The following is a 26,770-nucleotide window of genomic DNA, read 5'->3' on the forward strand; positions in this document are numbered from 1 at the left end:
AATGTAAAATTGTCAGAAATAAAAAAGATAAACAAAAAAACTCAGTTTTTATAATATTTTCTAGAATCAGAATCTTGACAAACACATCTTACAATCCATATACGCATCATTGCAACAACTTTAACTTATTTTCTTATTAAAATTTGTTGGGTTTTTTTTTTTTTTCATTTTTATTGTGAATTGGGTGAACATCAGATTTACATTCATCCTATCATATTTCGTTTCACTGCAATGATTACAATCCACTCCATGCATCATCCTTCAATAGCATTTGCTTCCATTTGCTCTGTTGTTGTGGTGCTTTGTTTTGTTTTTGGGAGGTGGGGGATGGACACCGAAACACTCAGAAATATACAACCATTTAAACAACTAAAGGGCACACCCTACCCTCCAGTCAGCCCACAGTCCCTCTCCCTCCCTGAGTCCAGTCACTCCATCTCTCCACGTCATCATCTCTGCCTCCATCTCTGGCGTAACTGCTTCTCTGGATAGGATCCCACACTCCGCTCTTCTCCCTTGATGGTCCCAGGGTCCTCTGCTCCTGGACTACAAGATCAACCACTCCCCTCCTTTTGTTACAAAACGTCTACCTTTACATATTCAACACTCACAGTTAGTTCTGATAACAATTATTCACTATTGAACCACAAGTGTCTTATCCCCATCTCCTTTCACCAGCCCCATCCAGACAGGTTGGGAACTACTCAGAAGAAATTCTACCTTCCCCCGCACCCTCTGAAATTAGGCTCCCTCTTGAAAGCTTGTAAGCCAGTTACTTCTTGCCTTTGTAGATTCCCCACCCCCACCCCATTTGGGGTAGCCAATGTCTACATTGCCCATCCCTGTCAACCCTGTGTGCTGAGGGTGTGGGAATGATCCACACTGTAAAGAATTGTTCCCTCTTTTGAGCTACTACATCCAAAGTATAGGTCAATTTCATCAAATTGTTGCAAGTTACTCTTGTTTTCCTCTTCTTTCTTCCACTAGTCGAGTTCTGATCATCCAGCCATTGAAGCCAGGTCAAATGGGTACTATCTGTAAGCATGGGTGTTCTTCTGCATCTTCATATCAGCTGGACGCTTCACTCTCCGCTCTAGTCCTCTGTGGCCATGTCTCTGTCCCTGGGTCCAAGAGTCCCCAGGTTTTGCCACACTGCTAGCCAACCAGGTCTCCACCCAGGTGGACAGGAGACTGTTGAACATGGTCGGACTTAGTTCACGACATCATTGCTGTTTTTCCTCCAGCAAGATCATATGCCAGCAAGATCATATGCCTGCTCGTGTATTCCCCTTGAGTCTCAGTCTTGGAAGGGCAGGTTTGCTCTGAGGGGACCTAACTGCTTGTCCTGATGGCTTCCCCGTGAACAGCTTGTTCTCGTGGAAGTCAATCAGACTGCTGTTATTGTTTTGTATTTTTCCTGCTGGTCTTTCTTTCAAGAAGTATTTTCTGTTCTTCTAGCAGCTCCAGGCTGGTCTGCAGGTCCTTTCAAGTGGAAATTTCCCACCTAAAAAATTTCGGATGGGGATCTGGATTCCACCGATGGTCTTATGCAAAGGTTCCACAGGAAACCTCCTTCCCTGGGCAAATTCTAGCCCCATTTTAGGTATTCCAATTTGTTAGTTATAGGCTAAAGACAGACTTACAAGCTTTCTATGGCAATGTTTCTGGCTATTCCTTTCTTACCCCCACAAGTGTCTATTTTACAGTAGTAAGCAAGGGAAACCAAGATTCAAAAGACAGCCAAGCATATTAACATTATTTCCCCTCTTTTACCCATTCAAACCATGCTTCAATCCCTGCATCGCAGAGCCCTGTTTTTACAAGGTTGAATATACATCACTATTTACCTCTGTCCCATTTAGGCCATGCAAACCTGCTTACATGTTTTCCCATCCACCTTGTTCTTCCATTTTCCTCCCCCTTGTAGTGTACTGCCCCCATCCCAGCACCCAAACTATCTTGTGTCTATTTCCTACCTTACGCTCCACCTCCCCATCCATTCTTATTAAAATTTACATGTACAGGTATCCCCCACTTTGCAAGTTTGTTTTACATCACTTGTTATTATTTATTGTTAAGTGCTGTCTGTGATAGGATATTATCCATGTGCCTACAGAAAAGCCGAGTTAATATCACTATTATTCAAATTTACGCACCAACCAATAAAGCCAGTTGAGGAGGAAATAGAAGAATTCTACCAACTTCTTCAATCCGAAATCAATAAAACATGCAATTAATTACTGGTGATTGAATGCAAAGGTTGGGAACAAAGAGGAAGGATCAGTAGATGGAAAATACGGCTTTGGTGATAGAAATAATGCTAGAAAACCAATGATAGAATTCTGCAAAACCAATGATTTGTTCATTTGAAATACCTTCTGTAGACAGCATAAGAGACAGCCATACACATGGACCTCACCAGATGGAATACATAAAAATCAAATTAACTACATCTGCGGAAAGAGACAATGGAAAAAGCTCCATATCATCAGTGAAAACAAGGTTAGGGGCAGACTGTGAAACAGACCATCAATTACTCCTTAAAAATTCAAACTGAAGCTAAAGAAAATGAAAACAAGTCCACAAGAACCAAAATATGACCTTGAATATATCCCATCTGAATTTAGAGATCATCTGAAGAACAGATTTGATACATTAAACACTAAAGACCGAAGACCAGAAGAGTTGTGGGATGACATCAAGAACATCATACATGAAGAAAGCAAAAAGTCATTGAGAACACTGAAACTTGCTCTCCAGTGTAGAGATGTTAAAGTAAATGGAAGAGATGAGTAGGTCCAAGAGCTGAACAGAAAATTTCAAAGATCAGCTTGAGAAGATAAAGCCAAATATTACAACAAAATGTACACAGACCAGGAATCAGAAAACCAAAAAGGAAGAACACACTCAGCATTTCTCAAGCTGGGGGAACTCAAGAAAAAATTCAAGCCTCAACTTTCGTTATTGAAAGAGTCCCTGGGCAAATTATTGAAAGCACCAAAAGAAAATGCAAGGAATACAAAGAGTCACTATACCAATAAGGAAATGGTTAATGTTCAACCATTCCAAGAGGTAGCATATGATCAAGAGTCAATGATACTGAAGGAGGAAGTCCAAGGTCCATTGAAGATATTGGCAAAGAGCAAGGCACCAGGAATTGATGGAATACAAATTGAAATCTTTCAAGAAAGTGATGCGGCACAGGAGGCACTCACTCATCTATGCCGAGAAATTTGGAAAACAACTATCTGGCCGACTGATTGAAAGAGATCCATATTTGTTCCCATTCCAAAGAGAGGTGACCCAACTGAATGTGGAAATCATCAGACAATCTCTTTGCTATCCCATGCGAGTAGAGTTTTGCTAAAGGTAATACAGAAACAGCTGCAATTATACATTGACAGAGAACTTTCAGAGGTTCAAGCCGATTCAGAAGAGGCCGTGGAATGAGGGATATCATTGTTGATGTATGAAGGATTTTGGCTAAAAGCAGAGAATATCAGAAAGATGTTTACCTGTGCTTTATTGACTATGCAAAGGCTTTCGATTGTGTGGATCATGACAAGCTATGGACAACATTGCGAAATATGAGTATTCCGGAACACTTAATTGTGCTTATGAGGAATCTGTACCTGGACCAAGAAGCAGCTGTTCGAACAGAACATGGGAACACTGAATGCTTTAAAATTTAATAAGGTGTACGACAAGGCTGAATTCTTTCACCATACTTATTCAACCTGTACGCTGAGCAAATAATCCGAGAAGCTGGGTTCTATGAAGAAAAACGTGGCATCAAGATTGTAGGAAGACTCATTAACAACCTGCGATATGCAGATGATACAACTTTGCTTGCTGAAAGTGAAGAAGACTTAAAACATTAACAGATCAAGATCAAAGAGCATAGCCTTAGGTATAGATTACATCTCAATATAAGGAAAACAAAAATCCTCACCACTGGACCAATGAACAACATTCTTATCAATGGAGAAATGATGGAAGTTGTCAAGGACTTCATTCTCCTTGGATCACCTACCAACACTCGAGGAAGCAGCAGTCAAGAAATCAAACGGCATGTTGCATTAGGCAAATCTGCTGCACAAAACCTTTTGAAAGTGGTGAAGAGCAAAGATGTCAGCTTGAGGACTAAGGTGCACCTGACCCAAGCCCTGGTGTTTTCAATAACCTCATATGCATGCGAAAGCTGGATAGTGAATAAGGAAGACCATAGAAGAATTGATGCTTTTGAGTTATGGTGTTGGAGGAGAATACTGAAAGTGCCATGGGCTGCCAAAAGAACCAACAGATCCGTTTTGGAAGAAGTGCAGCCAGAGTGCTCCTTAGAGGCCAAGATGACCAAACTCGTCTCTCATACTTCGGACATATTGTCAGGAGGGACCAGTCACTGGAGAAGGATATCATGTTTGATACAATGGAGGGTCAGAGACAAAGAGGAAGACCCCCAACAAGATGAACTGGCCAAGTGGCAGCATCAATGGACTCAAGTGTGGCAACAGTAGTGAGGTTGGCCCAGGATCGGGCAGTGTTTCATTCTGTTGGGCATAACAACTCTATGGGTCGGTACCAACTCAATGGCACCTAACAACAACAAACCAGCAAGTTGATTCCAACTCATAGCAACCCACTACAGTGTTTCCAAGGAGTGGGTGATGGATTTGAACTTCCAACCTTGCAGGATAAGCAGTCCAGTGCTTATCCTACAACAGTATACCAGGACTCCACAACTTAGCTTTTATATTTATAAAAGATAAATCTGAAGAGGATTTTCGCTTTTACAAGAAAAGGTGAATAGCAGAACTAGCATTCAGTGCTGATAAAGAGGCAGTGCCCCCCAAGAGGGTCCTCACCAAGCTCCTTCCCCGGGGCTGCACTCAGCACCTCAGCATCAAGCCACCACAGCTTTGAACTGTGTCTGTGAAGTCTGTCTTTTAGCATTACTTTAGTTCTTAATGTGTTATTTAGTATGACTGGGAAGGATATTTTTTGAGTCTCGAATGCTCAAATATTTTTCCTTTATAAATTAGTGCTGCTTTTTGCTCTACACCATTTCTGCTTACCACTGTTACCAATGGTTTCATATGAAAGCTCGGCTTTCCCACAGTGGGGAGAGCCTGTATTCTGGGAAGATCAACATCATGAGTCTATAAGAGTAATTTAAAAATGTATCATTCCTGTTGATCTTAGCACTGCTTACCATTAATATTTCCCTACTGCAAAGGTTTTTACTTGTTTGTTTTTTCCATTTAATGATCTGTTGATAAAAAGATGATTCTAATAATTTTCTCCTAGTTTCTATTATTAAAATGATGGTGGGGAGCTCAAGTATTGAAATCATTAAGGGTAACTAAAAAACTGTTAACAAAAAGAGAAATATGCCATTTTTTTAAGACAAATGGTAGCTACTATCAGACATTTGAAGACACAAAATACAAATTGCATATATTGTATTTACTACATTTCTTATTACTATATTTACTAATCAATATTCTTCAGGAGAAAAAAAATCACCACCATGATTCAGTAACATCTGAGATTTCATAAATGCTTTACATAAAAATGTGGAGGGCCCAAGTCAAGGGCAAAGGGGACAACGATGAGTTGAAAACAGAAAATGCAGAGAAGAATTTTAAATAGGCTTCCAGCCAATGAGAATATGTAACAAAATCTTTAAGAGGTAAAGAACATTAATCATTTTTAGACATTCTTAGAACTATGCTCCCAGAAACAAAAAGGCACCAGCAGGGGGAAAGAAAAAAAATAGGATTCATGGCAATATTTTTATACACTGTTCATATTTTACTTACTATAATTAGCCCAAAGTGACATCTTATTAAAATAAAACTATCTGTTGTTCTGGAAACATATAGCCAGCAAGAAACTGAATTGTTGCTCCTCAGTCAGCAAATTTCACCAACTTTACAAACACAAAATTCAGAATAATGCTCAACATTTAGTAAGTGTTACTATTCTATATTTCAAGTGTAGATATCTTACTTAGGTTGTTTACTGATCTCTACAGACAACAGACATATCTTGCAGTACTAGTTTCTCCAATTGTTTTTCTAAGTGCCGTTGAGTGGATTCTGACTCACAGCGACTCCGTATAGGTCCAAGGCTTTAAATCTTCGCAGAAGCAGAAAGACTCATTTTTTTCCCATGGTGTGGCTTTATAATTAGCAGTTTAGTGCTTACCGTATGGAGCCACTGTGCTCCCAGTTTCTCCAAAAGTGCACTCATTACTTGAAAAAACAACAAAAACGCTTTGGATTCTATTAGTCCTATTTCCATTTTTTAAAAATTTGAAACACCTTTTACTTGGTGAGATACTATGCTGTAGGACAATAAGGAAGGGAAAATAAATGGCTAAGACCCTAGACTCTTATGAAAGAATTTTTTATTCTAATGCAAAATTTAAAGAGCAACAGAAATCAAAAGGGTTTCACTTATATTTTGGGGGATCAATTTCTACAAAACAAGATTTCTTTTTTTCTTTTTCACTCATTATATATTCCTTTTCATGTAAGTGATTACAAACTGAAAATAATTTGATTGCTTGAGTTCTTAGTTAGCTTCTCCTTGCATCATTAATTCCATCAGCTACTGTCAATAAATAGTCTCAAGTGCCACTACCTGGAATTTCACATAAGCAAACGGAAATGAGATGCTTTCCAGACATGCAACACTCCTGTTTCAACAGAATTAACTTTTCCTATGCCATTCCCAAATCCTGTTGTGAATGAATTTTTCTATCATGGAAACAAAATGGAATGAATAGTGTTTTAAACTGTTACATCCAATCTTCCTAATCCTTTTATATTATTTATAAAGTACTATATATAGCCCATTCAATTTTTAAATTATCTGTATACTTACAGTAAGATTTCCAAACAGGAGGTCTATATTCATCTGTATCTAAAACAAGAAAAGAACAAAATTAACACTCCTGAATATTTATCACTTAAAGTGAGATACATTTAATCATTAATTCACTTAATATATACTTTTTTGAGGTCATTTCGACTCATAGTGACCCTGTACAGGGTTTCCAAGGATCAGCTGGTAAATCTGAACCGCCCACCTCGTGGTTTATCCCACAAGGCCTTGAGTGAAGGTTTACATTCAACAAATCATGCATTCGTTTCATCTCAATGACTACACTCCCCTCAATGTGACATCACTTCCTCCCTGTTCTTGTTTCCATTCCTCCTTCTTTCCCAATCCTTCTGACATTTGCCTTTAGGTAAATGTTGCCCTTCTGATTGTATTCTATGGTGTGTGTACCTCACTAGTGTTCTTATCCCCCCACCCCCCATGTTGTTGTTGTGACGTGCCGTTGGACTGGTTCCGACTCATAGCAGCCCTATATAGGGTTTCTGAGGAGCAGCTGATGAGCTTTAATCGTCTACCTTACGGTTCAAATGGACCTTCCAGTCCAGCGCATTAACCCGCAGCACACCACACTTGGATGAAAACTGAGTCACAGTGGTGAGTTCAGTTCCAGACCTGAAGGGTGACCAAAGTCTTGAGGTTTCACAAGTCTCTATCTGACCAATACGCCTGGTCTTTTTATGATTCTGAGTTTTGTTCTACGTTTTCTCCCACTCTATCCAGGACCTTCTAATGTGATCTGTTTCAGAGCCTATGGTAGCTGTGGCCAGAACTAGGCACCATCTAGTTTTTCTGGTCTCAAAGTCATAGACACTCATGTTCAGTTGGTCCATTAGTCAATGAACTAATTGTTTCAAAACATCTTCAGTTTTCATCAATCCTCTTTCCTCTGGACAGAGAGAAACCAATAGTTGCCCCTTACCCACTGCCACTGAATCAATAGTGACTCACAGGAACCACATATAGGATTTTCGAGACTGTAAATGTTTACAGGAACAGAAGGCTTAGAACTGCGTTAGAACTGCTGACCTTGTGGTCAGTGGTCTAGTGCTTATCCTCCAGCACAACCAGGGTTCCTCAGGTGTACCTTAGATGGCTGATTATGAGCATTTAAGATCCCAGTCACTACTCTGCAAAGTAGGATGTAGAACATTGTCTTTAGGGATTGTTATGCAAATTGTTGGAGTCCCGTGTGTGCTGTGGGCTAATGCATCAGACTGCAAAGTCATTTGAACTGCAATGTCAGTGGTTCAAGCTCACCAACTGCTCCTTGGAAATCCGATACAGGGTCGCTATGGGTCAGAATCAACTCAACTGCACTTCACAACAACATGTCAATTCTTGGTCTTTATTTTTTTGGAGTATAGTTTTATAAAGATGCTCAAAGAAAGTCACTTGTGTTTTCCATCTGCTTATCATATAAAAACATCAAAGATAATTTTTGCCACTTTTCTTACTGTAACTGAGCTCAGATTAGTCAAGAGTCTTTATTTTATGACCCTGAAATCAATGGATTTAAAAATTTTTCAGTCAAATTGCCCAGATAACAATTTTTATCTCAAGAAATGTATTTCTATATTTTATGTCATTACATTTAGGGGAGTGTGGCGCTGTGGGTTAATGAGTCAGACTGCAAAGCCGTTTGAACTGCAAGGTCGGCGGTTCAAGCTCACCAGCTGCTCCTTGGGAACCCTATACAAGGCCACTATGGGTCAGAACCGACTCAGAGGCACTTAACAACAACAACAAGTATAATTGGGGATTCCTGGTATGGCTCTGTAGGATAAGCACTAGACTGCTAATCTCAAGGTTTTTTTTTGTATCACTTAGCTATAATTGTGGGAGAAAGATGAGGCTGTCTGCTCCCATAAAGATTCACAATCCTGGAAACCCTAAATAGTCCTTATGAGTAGGAATCAACTCCATGGCACTGGGTTTTGCTTTGTTTTTCTGCTATAATAAAGTTGTAATTGTAACTATAGCATTTTCCTGAGTTCTGTGAGTCCTTCTACTGAATTACTGAACCAGAGGGGGTAGTGGGGACTCCTTCATTACAACCAGTAGGTCAGAAGTATGGGGGTCCTGGGGATTCCCAAGCTTGTTAAGTGATGTATGAAATGAAAGCAGTCTTGTGGCGGACTGCACCCTTCGCTTAGGTAGCTTGGCTTAACTTCGGGTCATTCTTATCTGGATTGCATTACAGTTCACGGCAATATCTTAAACCATTAAAAGTGTATAGCAGGGTATCTGTCAAAGCAGAGATTAAGGGAACGTTTTTAAAAATATATCTTATGTCTTTTTCATGTTTAGGGGCAGAGATCTTAGGTCACACGGATCTTTTTTGTTGAGAGTAAAGCTACTTGAATGTTCCCTTAGTTAAGTAAAAGATAGGTATCACTGTCCTTAGGACTGGAGCTGGGGGACCAAGTGGGAAAGGGGAAGAGTTAAATAGCTTAGTAAAGCATGCTTCAACCTCTCTATGCTCTATGCAGAATTGGTTACAAGAGTCAGGAAGACCAATTCCCCAGGACACTAGGGACTCTGGAAGACAATGCACATTACTTAAATCTTCGATTTCAGAGATTCAATGTTAAGGAGTTCTGTCCCTGAAGAATTTATAGCACTAAGCCAAGTCGCACTGGCCAGGAAAGACATAGCTCTGAAATACAACACCCTGGAAGAAGGACTAATTGGAACGAGTGCTCTAGGAATACACAGGGCTTTCCAGTTTACTAGGGTGCGCAGATGCTGGCCCGTCACGAGGCCTCCACCTTCCTGGCACACTGAATAAATCACTGAGAAAAAGTTGTTGTTGTTGTTAAGCACCTTCGAGTTATTTCTAACTCATAAGGGCCTTGTATAGGGTTTCTGAGGAACAGTTGGTAAATTTGAACCTCCGACCTTGTAGTTCAAACCGACCTTGTTGTACAATGCATTTTCCCACAGAATGTCAATTTAAAAACACTGCATTCTTCACCTCAAACTGGCTTTATGGCTGTGGCCTGGGCCATGGTTGGACCAGAAATGACATTCAGCAACAGATAGGCAAACAACTACCAACAAACATTACAGCATAACTACAACACAGACAGAGAATAATAAAGAGAAGCAAGACAAATAATAGGTATTTCTGTAGTTTGCCATCTGGCCTATGGAAGAGGATGGACCACTTTGGACTAAGTGGGCTTCCCGGGGTTCAAACTTGTATAATTTAGGAGTGGGGGAGACCACCTAAAGAGGATGGCAATTGTTGGTGAAAGACTTGGTAATCTAATCCAGTAAAGATTGGGCTCTGGTAGCATAGCGGTTACAAATCAGGCTGCGAACCTGAAGGTCAGCAGTTCGAAACTACCAGCTGTTCCGCAGGAAAAAGATGAGGCTTTCTGCTCCGGCAAATATTTACAGCCTCATAAACCCTGTACAGGGTAGCTGTGAGTTGGAACCAACTCCACAGCACATAACAACAACAAAGATTGGGAGTCCCGGTGTGGCGCTATGGGTAGAAAACACTGTGGAATTTCACCTGATATACAGAGTTACTCACTATGAGTAGAAAAACAACTCGACAGAATCTACCAGCACAACATTATAAAAAACATTTACTGAACTGTACGAACATCAACATATGAAATATGCTGAACTCGCAAATGTCATTTCATCTGTATTTTTACAATTAAATAATAATAATGAAAATAATAATAAGATCCACCACTCCTCTGTCTGTCAGTTTCTCGTACTGTGATGACTTGTGAGTTGCTGTAATTCTGGAAGCTTTGCCACAAGTAGTTTAAATATCAGTAAGCTCATTCAAGGTGGATAGGTTTTCAGCTGAGTTTCCAGACAAAGACAGACTAGGAAGAAGGCATGACGAACTACTTCCGGATATTTAGTCACTAAAAACCTTATGAATAATAGAGAAACACTGTCAGCTATAGTGCTGGAAAATGAGCCCCTCAGGTTGGAAGGCACTCAGAATGCGACTAGAGAAGAGCTGCCTCCTCAAAGAGTTGACCGTGATGATGCAAATGGAGTAAAGCCCATGGGAGTAAAGCCAACAGGACCTTCATTTGCTGATGGGGCACAACTCAAAATGAAGAGAAACAACTGTAAACTTCCATTAATAATCAGAACATAGAATGCACGAAGTATGAATCTAGGAAAATTGGAAATTGTCAAAAATGAAATGGAATGCATTAACATTGATATCTTAAGCATTAGTGAGCTGAAATGGACCAGTACTGGCCATCTTGAATGTGACAACCACAAGGTTTACTATGCCGGGAATGATAAATTGAAAAGAAATAGGGTTGAATTCATTGTCCAAAGAACATATCCAGTTCAGTCATGAGGTACAATGCTGTCCTTACGCCTACAGGGAAGAACCAGTTAATACCACTATTATTCAAATTTATGCACCAACCACTAAAGCCAGTGAGGATGAAAGAGAAGAATTCTACCAACTTCTTTAATCTGAAATTGATCAAACATGCAATAAAGATGTATTGATCATTACTGGTGATTGGAATACACAGGTTGGGAGCAAAGAAGGATCAGTAGTTGGAAAATATGGCCTTGGTGATAGAAACTATGCTGGAGACCACACGATAGATTTCTGCAAAACCAATGATTTGTTCATTTCAAATACCTTCTTTTAACAGCGTAAGAGATGATTATGCACATGAACCTCACCAGATGTAATACATCGAAATCAAATTGACTATATCTGCAGTAACAGACGATGGAAAAGCTCCATCCCATCAGTGAAAAACAAGGCCAGGAGCAGATTGTGGAACAGACCATCAATTGCTCATATGCAAATTCAAACTGAAGCTGAAGAAAATGAAAAGAAGTCCACGAGAGCCAAACTTTGACTTTGAATATATCCCACCTAATTTTAGAGATCATCTGAAGAACAGATTTGGTACATTAAACACTAAAGACTGAAGACCAGAAAAGTTGTGGGATGATATCAAGAACATCATAAAGGAAGAAAACAAGAAGTCACAAGACAAGAAAGAAGGAAAAGGTCAAAATGGATGTCAGAAGAAACACTGAAACTTGCTTTCCAGAATAGAGATGCTAAAGCAAATAGAAGAAATAAGGAGGTCCAAGAGTTGAACAGAAAATTTCAAAGATCAGCTGGAGAAGAGAAAGTCAAATAGTACAACGAAATGTACAATGATCTACAGTCAAAAAACCAAAAGGGAAGAACACAGTCAGCATTTCTCAAGCTTGGGGAAACTGAAGAAAAAAGTCAAGCCTTGACTTTCATTATTGAAGGATTCTCTGGGCAAATTACTGAATGATGCAGAAATCATCAAAAGAAGATGGATGGAATACATACAGAATCACTGTATTAAAAAGGAAATGGTTGACTTTCAATCATTTCAAGAGGTAGCATATGATCAAGAGCCAATACTACTGAAGGAAGAAGTCCAAGGTACATTGAAGGAATTGGCAAAGAACAAGGCACCAGGAATTGATGGAATCAAAATTGAAATCTTTCAACAAAGTGAGGTGGCACTGGAGGCACTCACTCATCTATGGCAAGGAATTTGAAAGGCAGCTATCTGGCCGACTGATTGGAAAAGATCCGTATTTGTACCCATTCCAAAGACAGGTGATCCAACAGAATGCAGAAATCATCAGACAACATCTTTGATATCCCATGTGAGTAAAGTTTTACTAAAGGCAATACAGAAACAGCTGCAAGCATATACTGACAGAGAACTTCCTTCAAGCTGGATTCAGAAGAGGCCGTGGAACGAGGGATATCACTGCTTATGTCCAATGGATCTTGGCTGAAAGCAGAGAAGACCAGAAAGATGTTTACCTGTGCTTTACTGACTACGCAAAGGCTTTCGATTGTGTGGATCATGACAAGCTATGGACAACACTGCGAAGTATGAGTATTCCGGAACACTTAATTGTGCTCATGAGGAATCTGTACATGGACCAAGAGGCAGTTGTTCAAATAGAACATGGGAACACTGAATGGTTTAAAATTAAGAAAGGTATGCGACAGGGTTGTATTCTTTCACCATACTTATTCAATCTGTATGCTGAGCAAATAATCCCAGAAGTTGGATTATATGAAGAAAAACATGGCATCAGGATTGGAGGAAGACTCATGAACAACCTGCGATAGCAGATGATACAACCTTGTTTGCTGAAAAGTGAAGAGGACTTAAAATACTTAACTGATGAAGATCAAAGACCATAGCCTTCGGTATGGATTGCATCTCAATGTAAAGAAAACAAAAATCCTCACCACTGGACCAATAAACAACATTATCAATGGAGAAAAGATTGAAGTTATCAAGGACTTCATTCTTGTTGGATCAACTGTCAACACTTATGGAAGCAGCAGTCAGCTTTGTTCATACAAGGGGACTTCAAAAAGTCTGTGGAAAAATGGAATTGACAGGAAAGATGGCTGACCAGGCAGACATAGTACACAGACCCTTTACAACAAACATAAGACATAACATACACAGATGAAAATTCTGGCACCGTAATCTTCAGAAATTCAGATCAACACTTTTTAAAGTGTTGAAGAGCAAAGATGTCAGCTTGAGGACTAAGGTGTGCCTGACCCAAGCCTGGTATTTTCAATAACCTCATATGCATGCAAAAGCTAGATAGTGAATAAGGAAGACCCTGGAAGAACTGATGCTTTTGAGTTATGGTGTTGGAGGAGAATATTGAAAATGCCATGAGCTGCCAAAAGAACCAACAGATCTGTGTTGGAAGAAGTTCAGCCAGAGTACTCCTTGGAGGCCAGGATGGCCAAACTTCATCCTCAAACTTCAGACATATTGTTAGGAAGGACCAGTGTCTGGAGAAGGATATCATGTCTGATAAGGTGGAGGGTCAGAGAAAAAGAGGAAGACCCCCAGCGAGATGGATTGACAAAATGACAGTATCAATGGGATCAAGCGTGGCAACAATTGTGAGTTGTGCATAGGGTTGCTATGAGTCGGTACTGACTCGATGGCACCTAACAACAACAATAATGAGGATGACACAGAATTTCCTGCTAATTGGGGCATTAATTAATTGGTTTTCAATGGGAGCATATTTGGCTCTTGAATTTATATAACAGATCATGCTATTTCCTTCTGCCTATCTTCTGATTTAACAGTTTTGATTTATTCTAAAAAAATTAATAAAGTTTGCAAATGCTAATACGGAAGACTATCACACAGGGAGTCCTGTTGTGGCACACTGCAGGATAAACACGGAACTACAAGGTCAGTTTGGACCCAAGGTGGGCAGTGCAATCCCACCAGTCAGTCCTCGGAAACCTTATACAGGGTCGCTATGAGTCGGAACTAACTTGATAGCACTTAACAACATTACATTGAGCCCACCACTTATCTTTCACTTTGTCATATTGTGGTGGCTTGTATGTTACTGTGATGCTGGAATCTATGCCACCAGTATCGTAATTACCAACAGGGTCAACTACGCATAGTGGACAGGTTTCAGCTCAGCTTCCAGACCAAGACAAACTAAGAAGGAGGAGAGGTGCACTGCTTCTGAATGCGCAGCCACTTAAAACTATGAATAGCAGTGTAGCACTGTCAGATAGTAACAGAATCCAGAATATTGAAACATTATGAATACCAACAGATTATTATCAGATATAGTGCCTGAAGATGAACCCCTCAGACTGGAAGGCACTCTAAAAATACAACTGGAGAAGAGCTGCCAGCTCTATAGATTTGACCGTGGTGATGCGAATGAAGTAAAGCTTTTGGGATCTTCATTAGCTTATGGGCACAACTCCAAATGAAGAGAAACTGCTGTAAACACCCATTATAAATTGAAACATGACCTTGAACATACCACACTTCAATTTAGAGATCAACTGAAGTTACAAATTTGATGCACTACACTAATGGCCAAATACCAGAAGAGTTGTGGAATGACATTAAAAACATTATACAAGAAGAAAAAGGTCCTTAAGACAAGAAAGAAGGAAAAGATAAAATGGCGATCAGAAGAGACTCTGAAACTTGATCTCCAGCATAGAGATACTAAAGCAAATGGAAGAAATGAAGAGGTAAAAGAACTGAACAGAAAATTTCAAACGGCAGCTCAAGAAGACAAAGTCAAGTATTTAATGAAATGTGCAAAAACCTGGAGTTAGAAAACCAAAAGGGAAGAACATGCTCAGCATTTCTCAAGCTGAAAGAACTGAAGAAAAAATTCAAGCATCAACTTGAAGTATTGATGGTTTCTATGGGAAAACTATTGAACGGTGCAAAAAGCATCAAAAGAAGATGGAAGGAATACACAAAGTCATTATACCAAAAAGAAACCATTTCAAGAGGTAGCATATGCTCAAGAGCCAATGATACTGAAGGAAAAAAGTCCAAGGTGCATAGAAGACATTGGCAAAGAACAAGGTTCCAGGAATTGATGGAATGCAAATTGAAATCTTGCAACAACCTGATACTGTAATGGAGGCCCTCACTCATTTACGCCAATATGGAAGACAGTTATCTAGCCAACTGATTAGAAGAGATCCATCTTTGTGTCCATTCCAAAGAGAGATGACCCAACGAAATGCAGAAATCGTTGGGCAATACCATTATCACATGCAAGTAAAATTTTACTGAAAATAATCCAAAAACACCTGCAACAGTACATTGACAGGGAGCTGCCAGAGACTCAGGCTAGTTTCAGACAGGGATGTGGAAAGAGGGACATCACTGCTGATATCAGCTGGATCTTGGGTGAAAGCAGAGAATACTGGAAAGATGTTTACCTGTGTTTTTATTGATTACACAAAGGCTTTCAACTGTGGATCATGACAAGTTATGGATAACACAGCAAAGAATGGGCATTCCAAAACAAATCATGTGTTCATAAGGGACATAGACCAAGAGGTAGTCATTAGAACAGAACAAGGGGACACAGAATGGTTTAAAATCAGGAGAGACGTGTGGCAGGGTTGTATTCTTTCACCATATTTATTCAATCTGGATGCTGAGTAAATACTCTGAGTAGTTCGATCATCTGAAGAAGAATGCCAAGGATAACATGGCATCAGGGTTAGAGGAAGACTCATTAACAACCTGTGATATGCAGATGATACAACCTTGCTTGCTAAAAGCAAAGAGGACTTAAAACACTGTTAAAGATCAGAAACCACAGTCTTTAGTATAGGTTGCATCTCAATGTAAAAAAAACAAAAATCTTCACCACTGGACCAATAAATAACACCAATGATAAGTGGAGAAAAGATTGAGGTTGGCAAAGACTTAATTGTGCTTGGATCCACTATCAACACTCAAAGAAACAGCAGTTAAGTAATCAACTGATGTATTGCATTGGGCAAATCTGCTACAGAAGACCTCTTTAAAGGGCTCAAGAGCACAGATGTCAGTTTGAGGACTACAATGTGCCTGATCCAAGCCATGGTGTTTTCAGTAGCCTCATATATATGTGAAGTTGGGCAACAAATAAGGAAGGCCATAGAAGAAATGACACATTTGAGTTATGGCGTTGGAAGAATATTGGAAGTACCATGGATTGTCAGAACAAACAAATCTGTGTTGAAAGAAGTACAGCCAGAATGCTCCTTAGAAGTCAGGATGGCGATGAGATTTCAGTTGTCATACTTCAGACAAATCATCAGGAGGCACCAGTTACTGGAGAAGGACGTCATGCTTGGCAAAGTTGGGATTCAGTGAAAAAGAAGGAGGACCCCATATGAAATGCATTAGTACAGTGACAGCAGCAATAGGTTCAAGCATAACAATTGTGCAACTGGGGCTGTACCGGGCAGTGTTCCTTTCTGTTATGCATATGGTTGCTGAGCAGAAACTGACTCGAAGGCATCTAACAGCATTACACTGATCAGGGTCCTGGTGTGGAGCTATAAGATAAGCACTGGAGTGCTAACTATAAGGTCAGCAGTTCAAACCCACCAGCTGCTCTTCAGAAATCCTATACAGGGTTGCTATGAGTGGAAACAAATTCAATGACACTTAACAACAACAACATTACATTGAACTTCAACATCTCTTTTCACAGATGTAGTCGATTTGATTCCTGTGTATCTGCATCTGGCCAGGTCCACATGAAGACCCACTAACTACATCAGTAGGATTCTATGTTTTAGTCCATTTGAAGTCTATTCTCATTGAAATATTTTATATCTTTGAAACCAATGGTTCTCTAAATTTTTTTTGTCTTAGAAATCTGTATTCTAAGGAGTTTTTAATTTCTATCAATATTAACCAGATTAGAAATTAACAGATTTTAATTGTCTTTACTTATAAAATGTTTTAAAATTAATAATCAACTCATTACATCTTAACATACAGTGCGATGAAAACTAACCATACTTTTCTAAACAGAAATTTGTTTTGCAAGTCTCCTTTAAATATCTGGCTTAATAGATGGTAGTTGGCTTTTCATACTTGCTTTTGTCTTCAATCTGCTGTGCATATAATTTCTGGAAGTCTCTATTATTCACTTGTAAGAGAATGAGAATGAAAAGGATAGTGATGTCTTAGCATTATTATGAAAGTAGTTTTAAATTTTTGACCTTGTGGGTATTCTGAAAATAGCCTTGGAGAACTTCAGGTGTCTCAGAACCATCCTAGGAGAACCATAATTTTAAACTATGCTTCATTAACACATCTGTTATTCTCAGGGTGGGTAAGATACATTTTATAGAAAAGAAAAAATGTGAAAAATAAGTAAGAGGAAATCATGAGTTCTTTTAGCACAAAGCAGCAGCTTTTTCTAAGATGTTATCGAGAGTCATCAGGCACTAAATATCTGTGGTTGACGTCCAGCTAGAGGTCTTAAAGACACTTACCACTTCTTTTGATTCTGTCAGAAAATCCAAGCAGACCCAGCCTATAAATGTGTCAGACTGCCATTACAAAAGCATGAGTGAGAGTGCAAAACAGGACACCTATGACTCAGGGACAACTCATCAGCTGATTAAAATAACCTTAGCATGGCATTATGGACCAGTGTTTAAATGAAATACATACCCACAAAACTCCATAGCAAGATTTTCTCCATTGCCTTTAAATGTCCAATCTAACACAAACGAAAAGCAATTTTATAAAAACATCAACGTTACACTGGCATTTTTTGTTGTTTTTAAGTGCCAGAGACTCAATTCCGACCCATAGTGACCCTGTATAGGGTTTCTGAGGAGTAGTTGGTGAGCTTGAACTGTTGACTGTGCAGTTCACACGACTTTGCAGTCTGGCACATTAATCCACAGCGCCACTCCAGGCCTCCACAGAGCAATGTTAAAATAATCAGAAAGTTTTATTTATTTAACAAATTCGAGGGTGCTTCAAGAAGTTATTGGAAAATTCCAGTATCTTTTAATTCCAGTTTTCCATGAACTTTTTGAAGTCCTATGCTATATCCCTGGGGAGCCTGGGATACGATAAACACTGGACTAGAAACCACAAGGTTGGTGGTTCAAGCCCACCAACTGCTCCACAGGAGAAAGATGAGGCTTTCTGTTCCCACAAAGATTTAAAGGCTCAGAATCACTATACAGGGTTGCTATGAGTCGGAATCGACTCCACGGCACTTAACAAAAACTTTATATCCCTAATTGGCACAGTCAGTTGGGCTACCAACCAGAAGTATCAAACCTACTCACAGGAGAAAAGACTTGGTTATCTGCCTCCAAAAGATCAGGGGCATGAAAAGCCAATAGAGGACGGTTTTACTCTCTGGTAGCATAGTGGTTACGAACTGGGTTGCTAACCTTAAAGTCGGCAGTTCAAAACTACCAGCCGTTCCATGGGAGAAAGATGAGGCTTTCTGCTCCCATAATGATTAACAGCCTCAGAAACCCATTGTAGGGTCACTATGAGTAGGAACCAACTCCATGGTACTTAACAACAACAGGAGAAAAGACTTGGCTATCTGCCTCCAAAAGATTAGGGACATGAAAACCCAATAGAGGGAAATTTTACTCTGAAACAAGGGGTAGCTGTGGTAAGAATTGACTCAACAGCAACCTGTTATGGGTCAGGATGTAATTTGCAAATTGGGTCCAGGTATAATTTATGTCTTCAAGGTCAAGAGCAAAGATAAGATGGATATTGTTATTTACAAACAAAATAACACATTAAGGATAGTAATGTGAACAGCAGTCACCACGACTCTGGGGGCAGAAATAACTAAATGGTGCCCAGTTACCACTACCAATTGCTCCGAAAGGGATCACATTAGAAGGTCTTGGATAGAGTGGGATAAAATGTGGACCAAAACTCAAAATTATGAATAAAAAGACCAGGCTTACTGGTCAGAAAGACTGGAGGAACTCAAAACTATGACCCTCTACCACACTTAAGGTCTGGAACAGAACTCATTCTCATGGCCCAATTTTCAGCCAAGCAGTAGACAGATGGGAGTCCTGGTATGATGCTATAGGAAAAACACTGGACTACTAACCATAAGGTCGGTGGTTCAAGCCCACCAGCCACTCTTTGGAAACCCTATACAGGGCTGCATGAGTCAGAAGTGACCTGACAGCACCTAATAATGGCAGATGGAGTCCTGGGGTGGCGTTGGTCTGCAAAGTCAGTTTGAACCACAAGGTCAGTGGTTCAAGCTCACCAATCACTCCTCGGAAACCCGATACAGGGTCGCTATGGGTTAGAATCGACTCGACTGCACTTAACGACAAGCAACAACAATAGTAGATAGATATATAGTGGGGGCAACAACACTAGTAAGATATGCTCACCATGGAATGGTCAACCATTCAAGATTCAAAGTGCAACAATTACCTAGGGACAAAGTTGAGAAGGGATGGGAAGGAGGGTAAGGGAAATAAGAACCACAGGGAGGAAATGGAATCACTGTTGTTACACGGAGGGGACAGCAATTATTAAGATGAAGCAAAGTGTAAACTTTGTTGAATGTAAAACTGATGGTCTTCTCTTTCAAAACAAAATGAATAAAATAGGCATTGTTGTTATAAAGCAACTTGATACATATATATATATAACTTCTTATCTATATTTTTATAACTTGAATATTATGGCCATATACCTTTAAAATATATTATCAATAACAATACAAATGTGAAAATCAAACTTTGCCCACTGTTTAAAGCCAAAAAAACTAAGAGAAATATGGATTTTATATATATATATATATATATATATATAGGACCAATTTTTTTCAATAGAAAGAAAAAACAACACTATTTTAAAAACCAGTATAGGTTTTACAAACCTTCATCTTGACTAAATGCCAGGCCATGAGTAAGGATCCAAGAAGTACCGCTGAATTGATGAAAGAACACATGAAAAAAGGAAAACTACTTTGGACCAGTGTCAAGAAAAAAATTAGAAGTGACTCCACTGACAAGCGTCCTGAAGGATGGCAAAATTTTTAAAAGGCGTAGGGATAAGAAGGAGAAGAGCTCTCTACACAGAGGAATAAAAAGGCACACAAACAAGAAAGGTCAACAAGCATTTGAGGGGCCACAAATACTGCAGAGTAAAAGACATGCTGAGGAAAATTTGAGACTCATGCCCTAGATGGAATGTAAGTTGAACTGAGCAAGGGGAATCTGTGAGTAATGCACCATGGATTTTCCTCAGCTTTCCTCAAGGAGACTTCAAAAAGTCTGTGGAAAAATGGAATTGACAGGAAAGATGGCTGACTAGGAAGACATAGTACACAGACCCTCGACAATAAACATAAGACAAAACATACACAGATGAAAATTCTGGCACCCTAAACTTTAGAAATTCAGAACAACACTTTTTAAAGTGTTGAAGAGCAAAGATGTAGCTTGAGGACTAAGGTGTGCCTGACCCAAGCATGGTATTTTCAAGAACCTCATATGCATGCAAAAGCTGGACAGTAACTAAGGAAGACCATAGAAGAACTGATGCTTTTGAGTTATGGTGTTGGAGGAGAATATTGAAAGTGCCATGGGCTGCCAAGAGAACAAATAGATCTGTGTTGGAAGAAGTTCAACCAGAGTGCTCCTTGGAGGCCAGGATGGCCAAACTTCATCTCTCATACTTCAGATATATTGTCAGGTGGAACCAGTCACCGGAGAAAGATATCACGTTTGGTAAGGTGGAGGGTCAAGAAAAATCCAGCGAGATGGATTGGCAAAATGGCAGCATCAATGGGCTCAAGCGTGGCAACAATTGTGAGGTTGCCCAGGACCGGGCAGTGTTTTGTTCTGTTGTGCATAGGGTCACTATGAGTTGGTACCGACTTGATGGCACTTTACAACAACAACAACAAACTTCAGAAGAAACTAACATCTTTGCTCATCAACACTTTAAAGAGGTCTTGAGCAGCAGATTTGCCTAAGGTATACATTGTATTGCTTATTGACTGTATTGCTTATTGCCATATTGACTGCTGCTTCCATGAGTGTTGATGGTTGATGCGTGCAAAATGAAGTCTTTGACAACTTCAATCTTTTCTCCATTTATATGGATGTTGTTTATTAGTCCAGCAGTGAGGATTTTTGTTTTCTTTACACTGAGGTGCAACCCATACCAAAGGCTGTGGTCTTTGATCTTCACCAGTAAGTATTTTAAACCCTCTTCACTCTGAACAAGCAAGGTTGCATCATCTGCATATCGTAGTCTTCCTCCAATCTTGATGCCATGTTCTTCTTCATATAATCCAGCTTCTTGGATTATTTCACACTAGAGCATTACATCTTATTTGTATCACTATAATGAGTTTTCTCAAAAAGGAATATGCTACATTTTAAATGAGGTTTACACTAATGAAGCATGAACATTCCAAAACTGTGTGACTGATGTTTTAAAGCATGACTATTTCAGATTGCCTTTGGTTCTGAAAATTAACAGTTTTGATTTCTGTTAAAAGAATGACCATTATTGATAAGCAAAGAAGCACTGCTTCCCTTTAAATGAACACCCACCACCTGTCAACCAACTGGCAAGAGTTTCCTGTACCATTTTAACCTCAAAAGTCATTGATGTTTATCCCCCACCTGTTGCTGTTCTGTTTCTTTGCCAACTTTGGATATATCTTAATAATGAGCTGCCAATGACTGCAGAACTCTATTTCACTATCAAGTGATCTCTCAAATGATCACAAACATAAAAGGCACAATATGTACCTAACAAATACTGTGAATGTTTCCTGCCGGTTTTTAGATTTTTTTATTTACTTTGTTGTTGTTGAGCAACCCTGAACCCAGGACCTTAAACCAAAATTATCTCCTGAAGTCTTCTTAAAACCAAACATTAATTTATGATAACTAGTAAAAATATATACCTTGAGCATAACTGCTCTTTGAAAACCCATCCATATGAAACTAAAATGACAACAACTAGGCACAGTAGACAAAAAGCTTAGGTAGTGAGTTTATGCTAATTGTTGAGGAACAATTCTAAATAAAGGATGAGAATGGTTGTACACCAAAGAATGTAATCAATGCCACTGAATTGTACATGTAGAAATTATGGTTAATGTTTTAAAGAAAGTCACAAAGAAAACAACCCAACTCCTTAACTCTAAATGAACTCTAATTTCTTAGGAAACAAAAATTCACAGTGAAACTAAAAAGGCTCATAATGGCATGCACAATTTTAAATGAATGAAGAAACAAATAAAAATGAATGTGCTAAATTTCTTTGCATCCCTGCCCAAACTACTTTCCTAAAAATGGTTCAAAATGTGGAAAGAAATCATGATTAAAACTAAGATGATTAAAATTCACCCTGCAAAGTCATGGCCAAGTTGGGTCAGTTAAAGTCACCCTTAGAAGAAAACAAAGTCATTAAAAAATAGTTCTTAAGTTGAAAACTAATGTGTCATGGATTCACTTCTGACAGAAATAAACTATTTTTAAAACAAAAGATAATTGTTTTTCATTCTTATGAGAGTGATGACCCAGATCTCTTAATACATGGGAAAAATCTTCAGTGCACACATGTAACTTCCTCAAAGAGCTCAAAAAACAAATACTTTGCCAAGGCAGTGCTTGGTGCTTCACCATGGACCCACAGCTTAGCTAAATGAAGTCTCCTAAATGAAATGTGAAGCAAACTTGGAAACTTGTCCTTTTTAAACCTCAAGCTCAGCCTTTTATTAAAGACCTAAGTGATGTTTCCTCTAACCAACTTGGCAGGTCTAGCAAACAGACTACACAAATAAACTTCTTCTGCTTACTCAGACCTTTTCATTATACTCTTAGAAACAAACAGCTATACACAGGAACTGGGTCATTCAACTCAATGCAAAGGTAGGGGACAGGAGGGCAGATAATTCTCCAACTTTCTATTTCTTCTTCTAGAAAAAAGTGGTATCTCTCTAAGGTTTTCACCATGAAGGATTTGGTCATTTCTGATAATGTTTATCCTAGCAGAAAGTCCAGATTTCTAAAAAGGTACTTCAAGAATTGAATTTGCTACTGCCAAGTCTTTTAATAGCACCTCAACATTCTCTAACGGCTCCTATTTGGATTTTGTTAATTGAGCAAGAAAAAGTCAGGATACATGCTATATTTCCTGAAAACCTCTACCCCAGAAAATAAGAGTAACACATAAAACTCAACCACGCCAATAAAGCCCATTCTTCTACTAGACTTCTCTGTATCTCGTGTCTAAAATTCAACGTTTACAATTAAAATCCTTGTAGGTGATCTTTGGAGTCCTGGTGTGGTGCTGTAGGATAAGCACTGGACTGCAAACCACAAGGCTGGTGGTTCAAACACACCAGCTGCTTCCTAGAAACCCCAAACAAGGTTGTTATGAGTTGAAACTTACTCGACAACACTCAACAATAACAGCTAATCCTTTAAAGAATATACCTAATAAACACTTTTTTTCCAAATCCAACAACATGAGACTTAATCATCCACAACACTTGAAGCTCCAATGTAACCACATGAAAACTTAGCAGAATTTTAACTTTTTATAAAATACAAATTCCGGAAAATAACCAATAAAAACTACTTTTATTGGGGCTTTTTCTAGCTAGTTATCTAAGAACTCAATTGTTTCAAATGTTCCTATCACCTTCCTTAGAGACAATATATATCCTCCTTGTCCTTTTCTTAAAGGGAAAGTTGCACACAATATTTGTGTCCTTGTTATTTATCCTTTGGGGCAAATTATTCCTAACTCATGCTCTTCTTTACATATTCCAATATAGCTGTATAGCAATGACTCACTTGGATTCTTGGCCTTGGAAATGGAATCTAACACCATACTTTCAGGTTCTGCTGTTGTTGTTGTTAAGTGCCATCAAGTCGATTTTGATTTATAGTGACCCTGCATAGGGTTTCCAAGGAGCAACTGGTGGGTTTGAACCACCAACCTTGAGGTCCGCAGTCCAGTGCTTACCCTACAGCATGCCACACCAGGATATACACTTTCAGGAGTATGCAATAAGTGTGTTCATTAGAATGTACATTATTCTATGACACACATAGAGCAGTTAGAATTACCTAATGTCAAGAGTTAGAACATCGCTTTGCCAGCAAATGTGAAGCATAATCTTTCAAAGTCTTACATTTATACTTTCAAGCTTTGTCAAGAGGAAAACAGAATGCAATAATCTATAAGTGAAACTCTATGGGAAAAAATGAGAGAGAGAGAGAGAAAGTTTTTACTATTAATATTTTGACATCACAGGAAACTGAGGTAGGGGGAGAAAAATCACAGCATTTCCTGAATTTATCACGCTAATTTCCTAACATTGATGCATTTTTTTTCAAACTGGACTTATCTGGGAAAATCACTCAATCGCTTAAAAAAATTAAAGTAGACTTTAGAGGAACACAGAAAAGTTTATTTTAGATTACAAACTGCAGAGCCAAATGTGCACTAAGCAGCTCACCGCTGGAAGGGCATAAAGCAAAGTAAGATATAAAAGTAATTCTGTGTCAACCACAAATGAGCAGAGATGGATAATTCAAAGTACATGCTGACAGTCTAAACGTATAATAGAAAGCTCAATGTTTTAATTAACTTCCTGCTTTGACTGTGCATGTGATATTATAGGTTACCAAGACATAAAAATCATTTGGAAATGATTATTTGTGTCCCAAATTGATAGGTATTTGATTTCCCTTCCTTGGGAACAGAACCCAAGGCATGAAGGGCCTGAAATCCTGGTGTCTTTTCTTGCATTGTTGTTGCTGTAAAGTGCCATTGAGTCTAGTCTTGACTCAGCATCCCTGTATGGAGGGGACAGCAGGGGGCATGAGGCACAAATGGAAAGTATTGCAACAAAGGCCCACTATCCATTTCTCAATTCTAAAATCCAAATGCCTTGAAAATTTAAAGTGTTTTAAAAACTCATTTGGTAGCAAAAATTCACAATGTTTATTTATCCCACTTAATGTGACCATTCATTTCACTGAAGAAACAATGAAACCTCAGACACTGTTTGCTGTTGTTAAGTGCCGTGGAGACGGTTCCGACTCATAGCAATACTATATAGCGTTTCCAAGGAGCAGCTGGTGAGTCTGAACTGCCGACCTGCAGTTCAAATTGACCTTGAGATTGGGTGCTTATTATATACGAGGGGGTTTTAAAAACTCAAGGAAAAATGGATTTTAAAGATAACAGAATTTCCCCACTAACTTTATGAAGCCCCTCATATATATGAAATGAGTTACCTTTCTGAACCATAGCCCATATCTGGTCCTAACAGTTTTAGATTAGGAGGTGTAGACCTGCTACTCAGCAGTTACTTATGAGTCAAAGTATATTACTCTTTTGCTGGGTTTTCCCCAACAGCTTCCTATGTCACTCAGAATAAAAGTCAAACTCCTACAACTGCCAACAACATTGCTCTTCAAAAAGGACCACATCAGCATCGCATGGCAGCTTGTTAGATATACCAGGACTTGACTTCAGTTGGAATCTGATTTTCTCAAGATACCTAAGCAATCTGTACACACACCAGCTTCAGAAGTATTAACCTACAAGATCTTTGATGAGCTTCCTCCCCTTCTACCCTGCTTCTCTCCCCACTCTCCAACTCTTTACAGCAGCTCTGGCCTCCTGTCCATTCATGAAACATACCAGACACATTCTATATACACTTCTACTCAGCTGTTGACTAAGTATGGAATGTTCTCCTAAGATACTTCTATGGTTTGCTTCTTCTCATGTTCAGGCCTTTATTCATAAGTCACCTTCTCAGTGTTGTTGGTAGGGGCCTCTGAATTGGCTGCATTTCATAGTGATCTTATATATACAAAATAAAACATTGCCATCTTTCTATTATGCTATCTAAAAACTTTGAAACTTTCAGGTACTTCATATTATCCTCTGTTTTATTGCTTTGTTTTAGTACATACCACTATCTAAAATGGAGTCCTAGTGTGGCGCTGTGGGTTAATGTGTCAGACTATAAAGCTGTCTGAACTGCAAGGTCAGCGGTTCAAGCTCATCAGATGCTCCTCGGAAACCCTATACAGGGTTGCTATGGGTCAGAAGTAACTCGACGGCACTTAACAACAACAACACTCTCTAAAATACTGCACATTTTACCAACTTATGTTACTTTTTAGCTCCCAACTACAATGTAAGCTTCACTAAGGCAGGGTTTCTTTTTTCTGCGTATTATTACTGTAGCTCTTGCTGTTGTGGCTATTAAATGTAGTCGAGTTGGTTCTGACTCATGGCGACCCTGTACAGTGTTTCCAGAGAGCAGCTGGTAGGTTTGAACTGTGGACCTTTCAGTCATCAGTTCCATGCTTATTCTATAGCGCCACACCAGGACTCCACTATATCCCTTGTTGTTGTTGTTAAGTGTTACACTGGTGGCACAAAAGTTATGGTGATCCAATCTGTCTAGGCGGAGCTGATGAAATGAAATACAGATGGGTAACTCG

General features: G+C 39.1%; 1 protein-coding gene across 1 annotated transcript in view; it reads right to left on the reverse strand.

The window, feature by feature from the left end:
* CHN1 (chimerin 1) overlaps positions 1–26,770 on the reverse strand; it is a 318,387-nt gene that overhangs the window by 237,698 nt on the left and 53,919 nt on the right. Inside the window, exon 2 of the mRNA XM_006866659.1 lies at positions 6,892–6,930. Coding sequence (XP_006866721.1) covers positions 6,892–6,930 — 39 coding nt within the window. The remainder of the gene's footprint in view (positions 1–6,891; positions 6,931–26,770) is intronic.

This window comes from Chrysochloris asiatica, unplaced genomic scaffold (assembly GCF_000296735.1).
Source record: "Chrysochloris asiatica unplaced genomic scaffold, ChrAsi1.0 scaffold00094, whole genome shotgun sequence".
NCBI lineage: Eukaryota > Metazoa > Chordata > Mammalia > Afrosoricida > Chrysochloridae > Chrysochloris > Chrysochloris asiatica.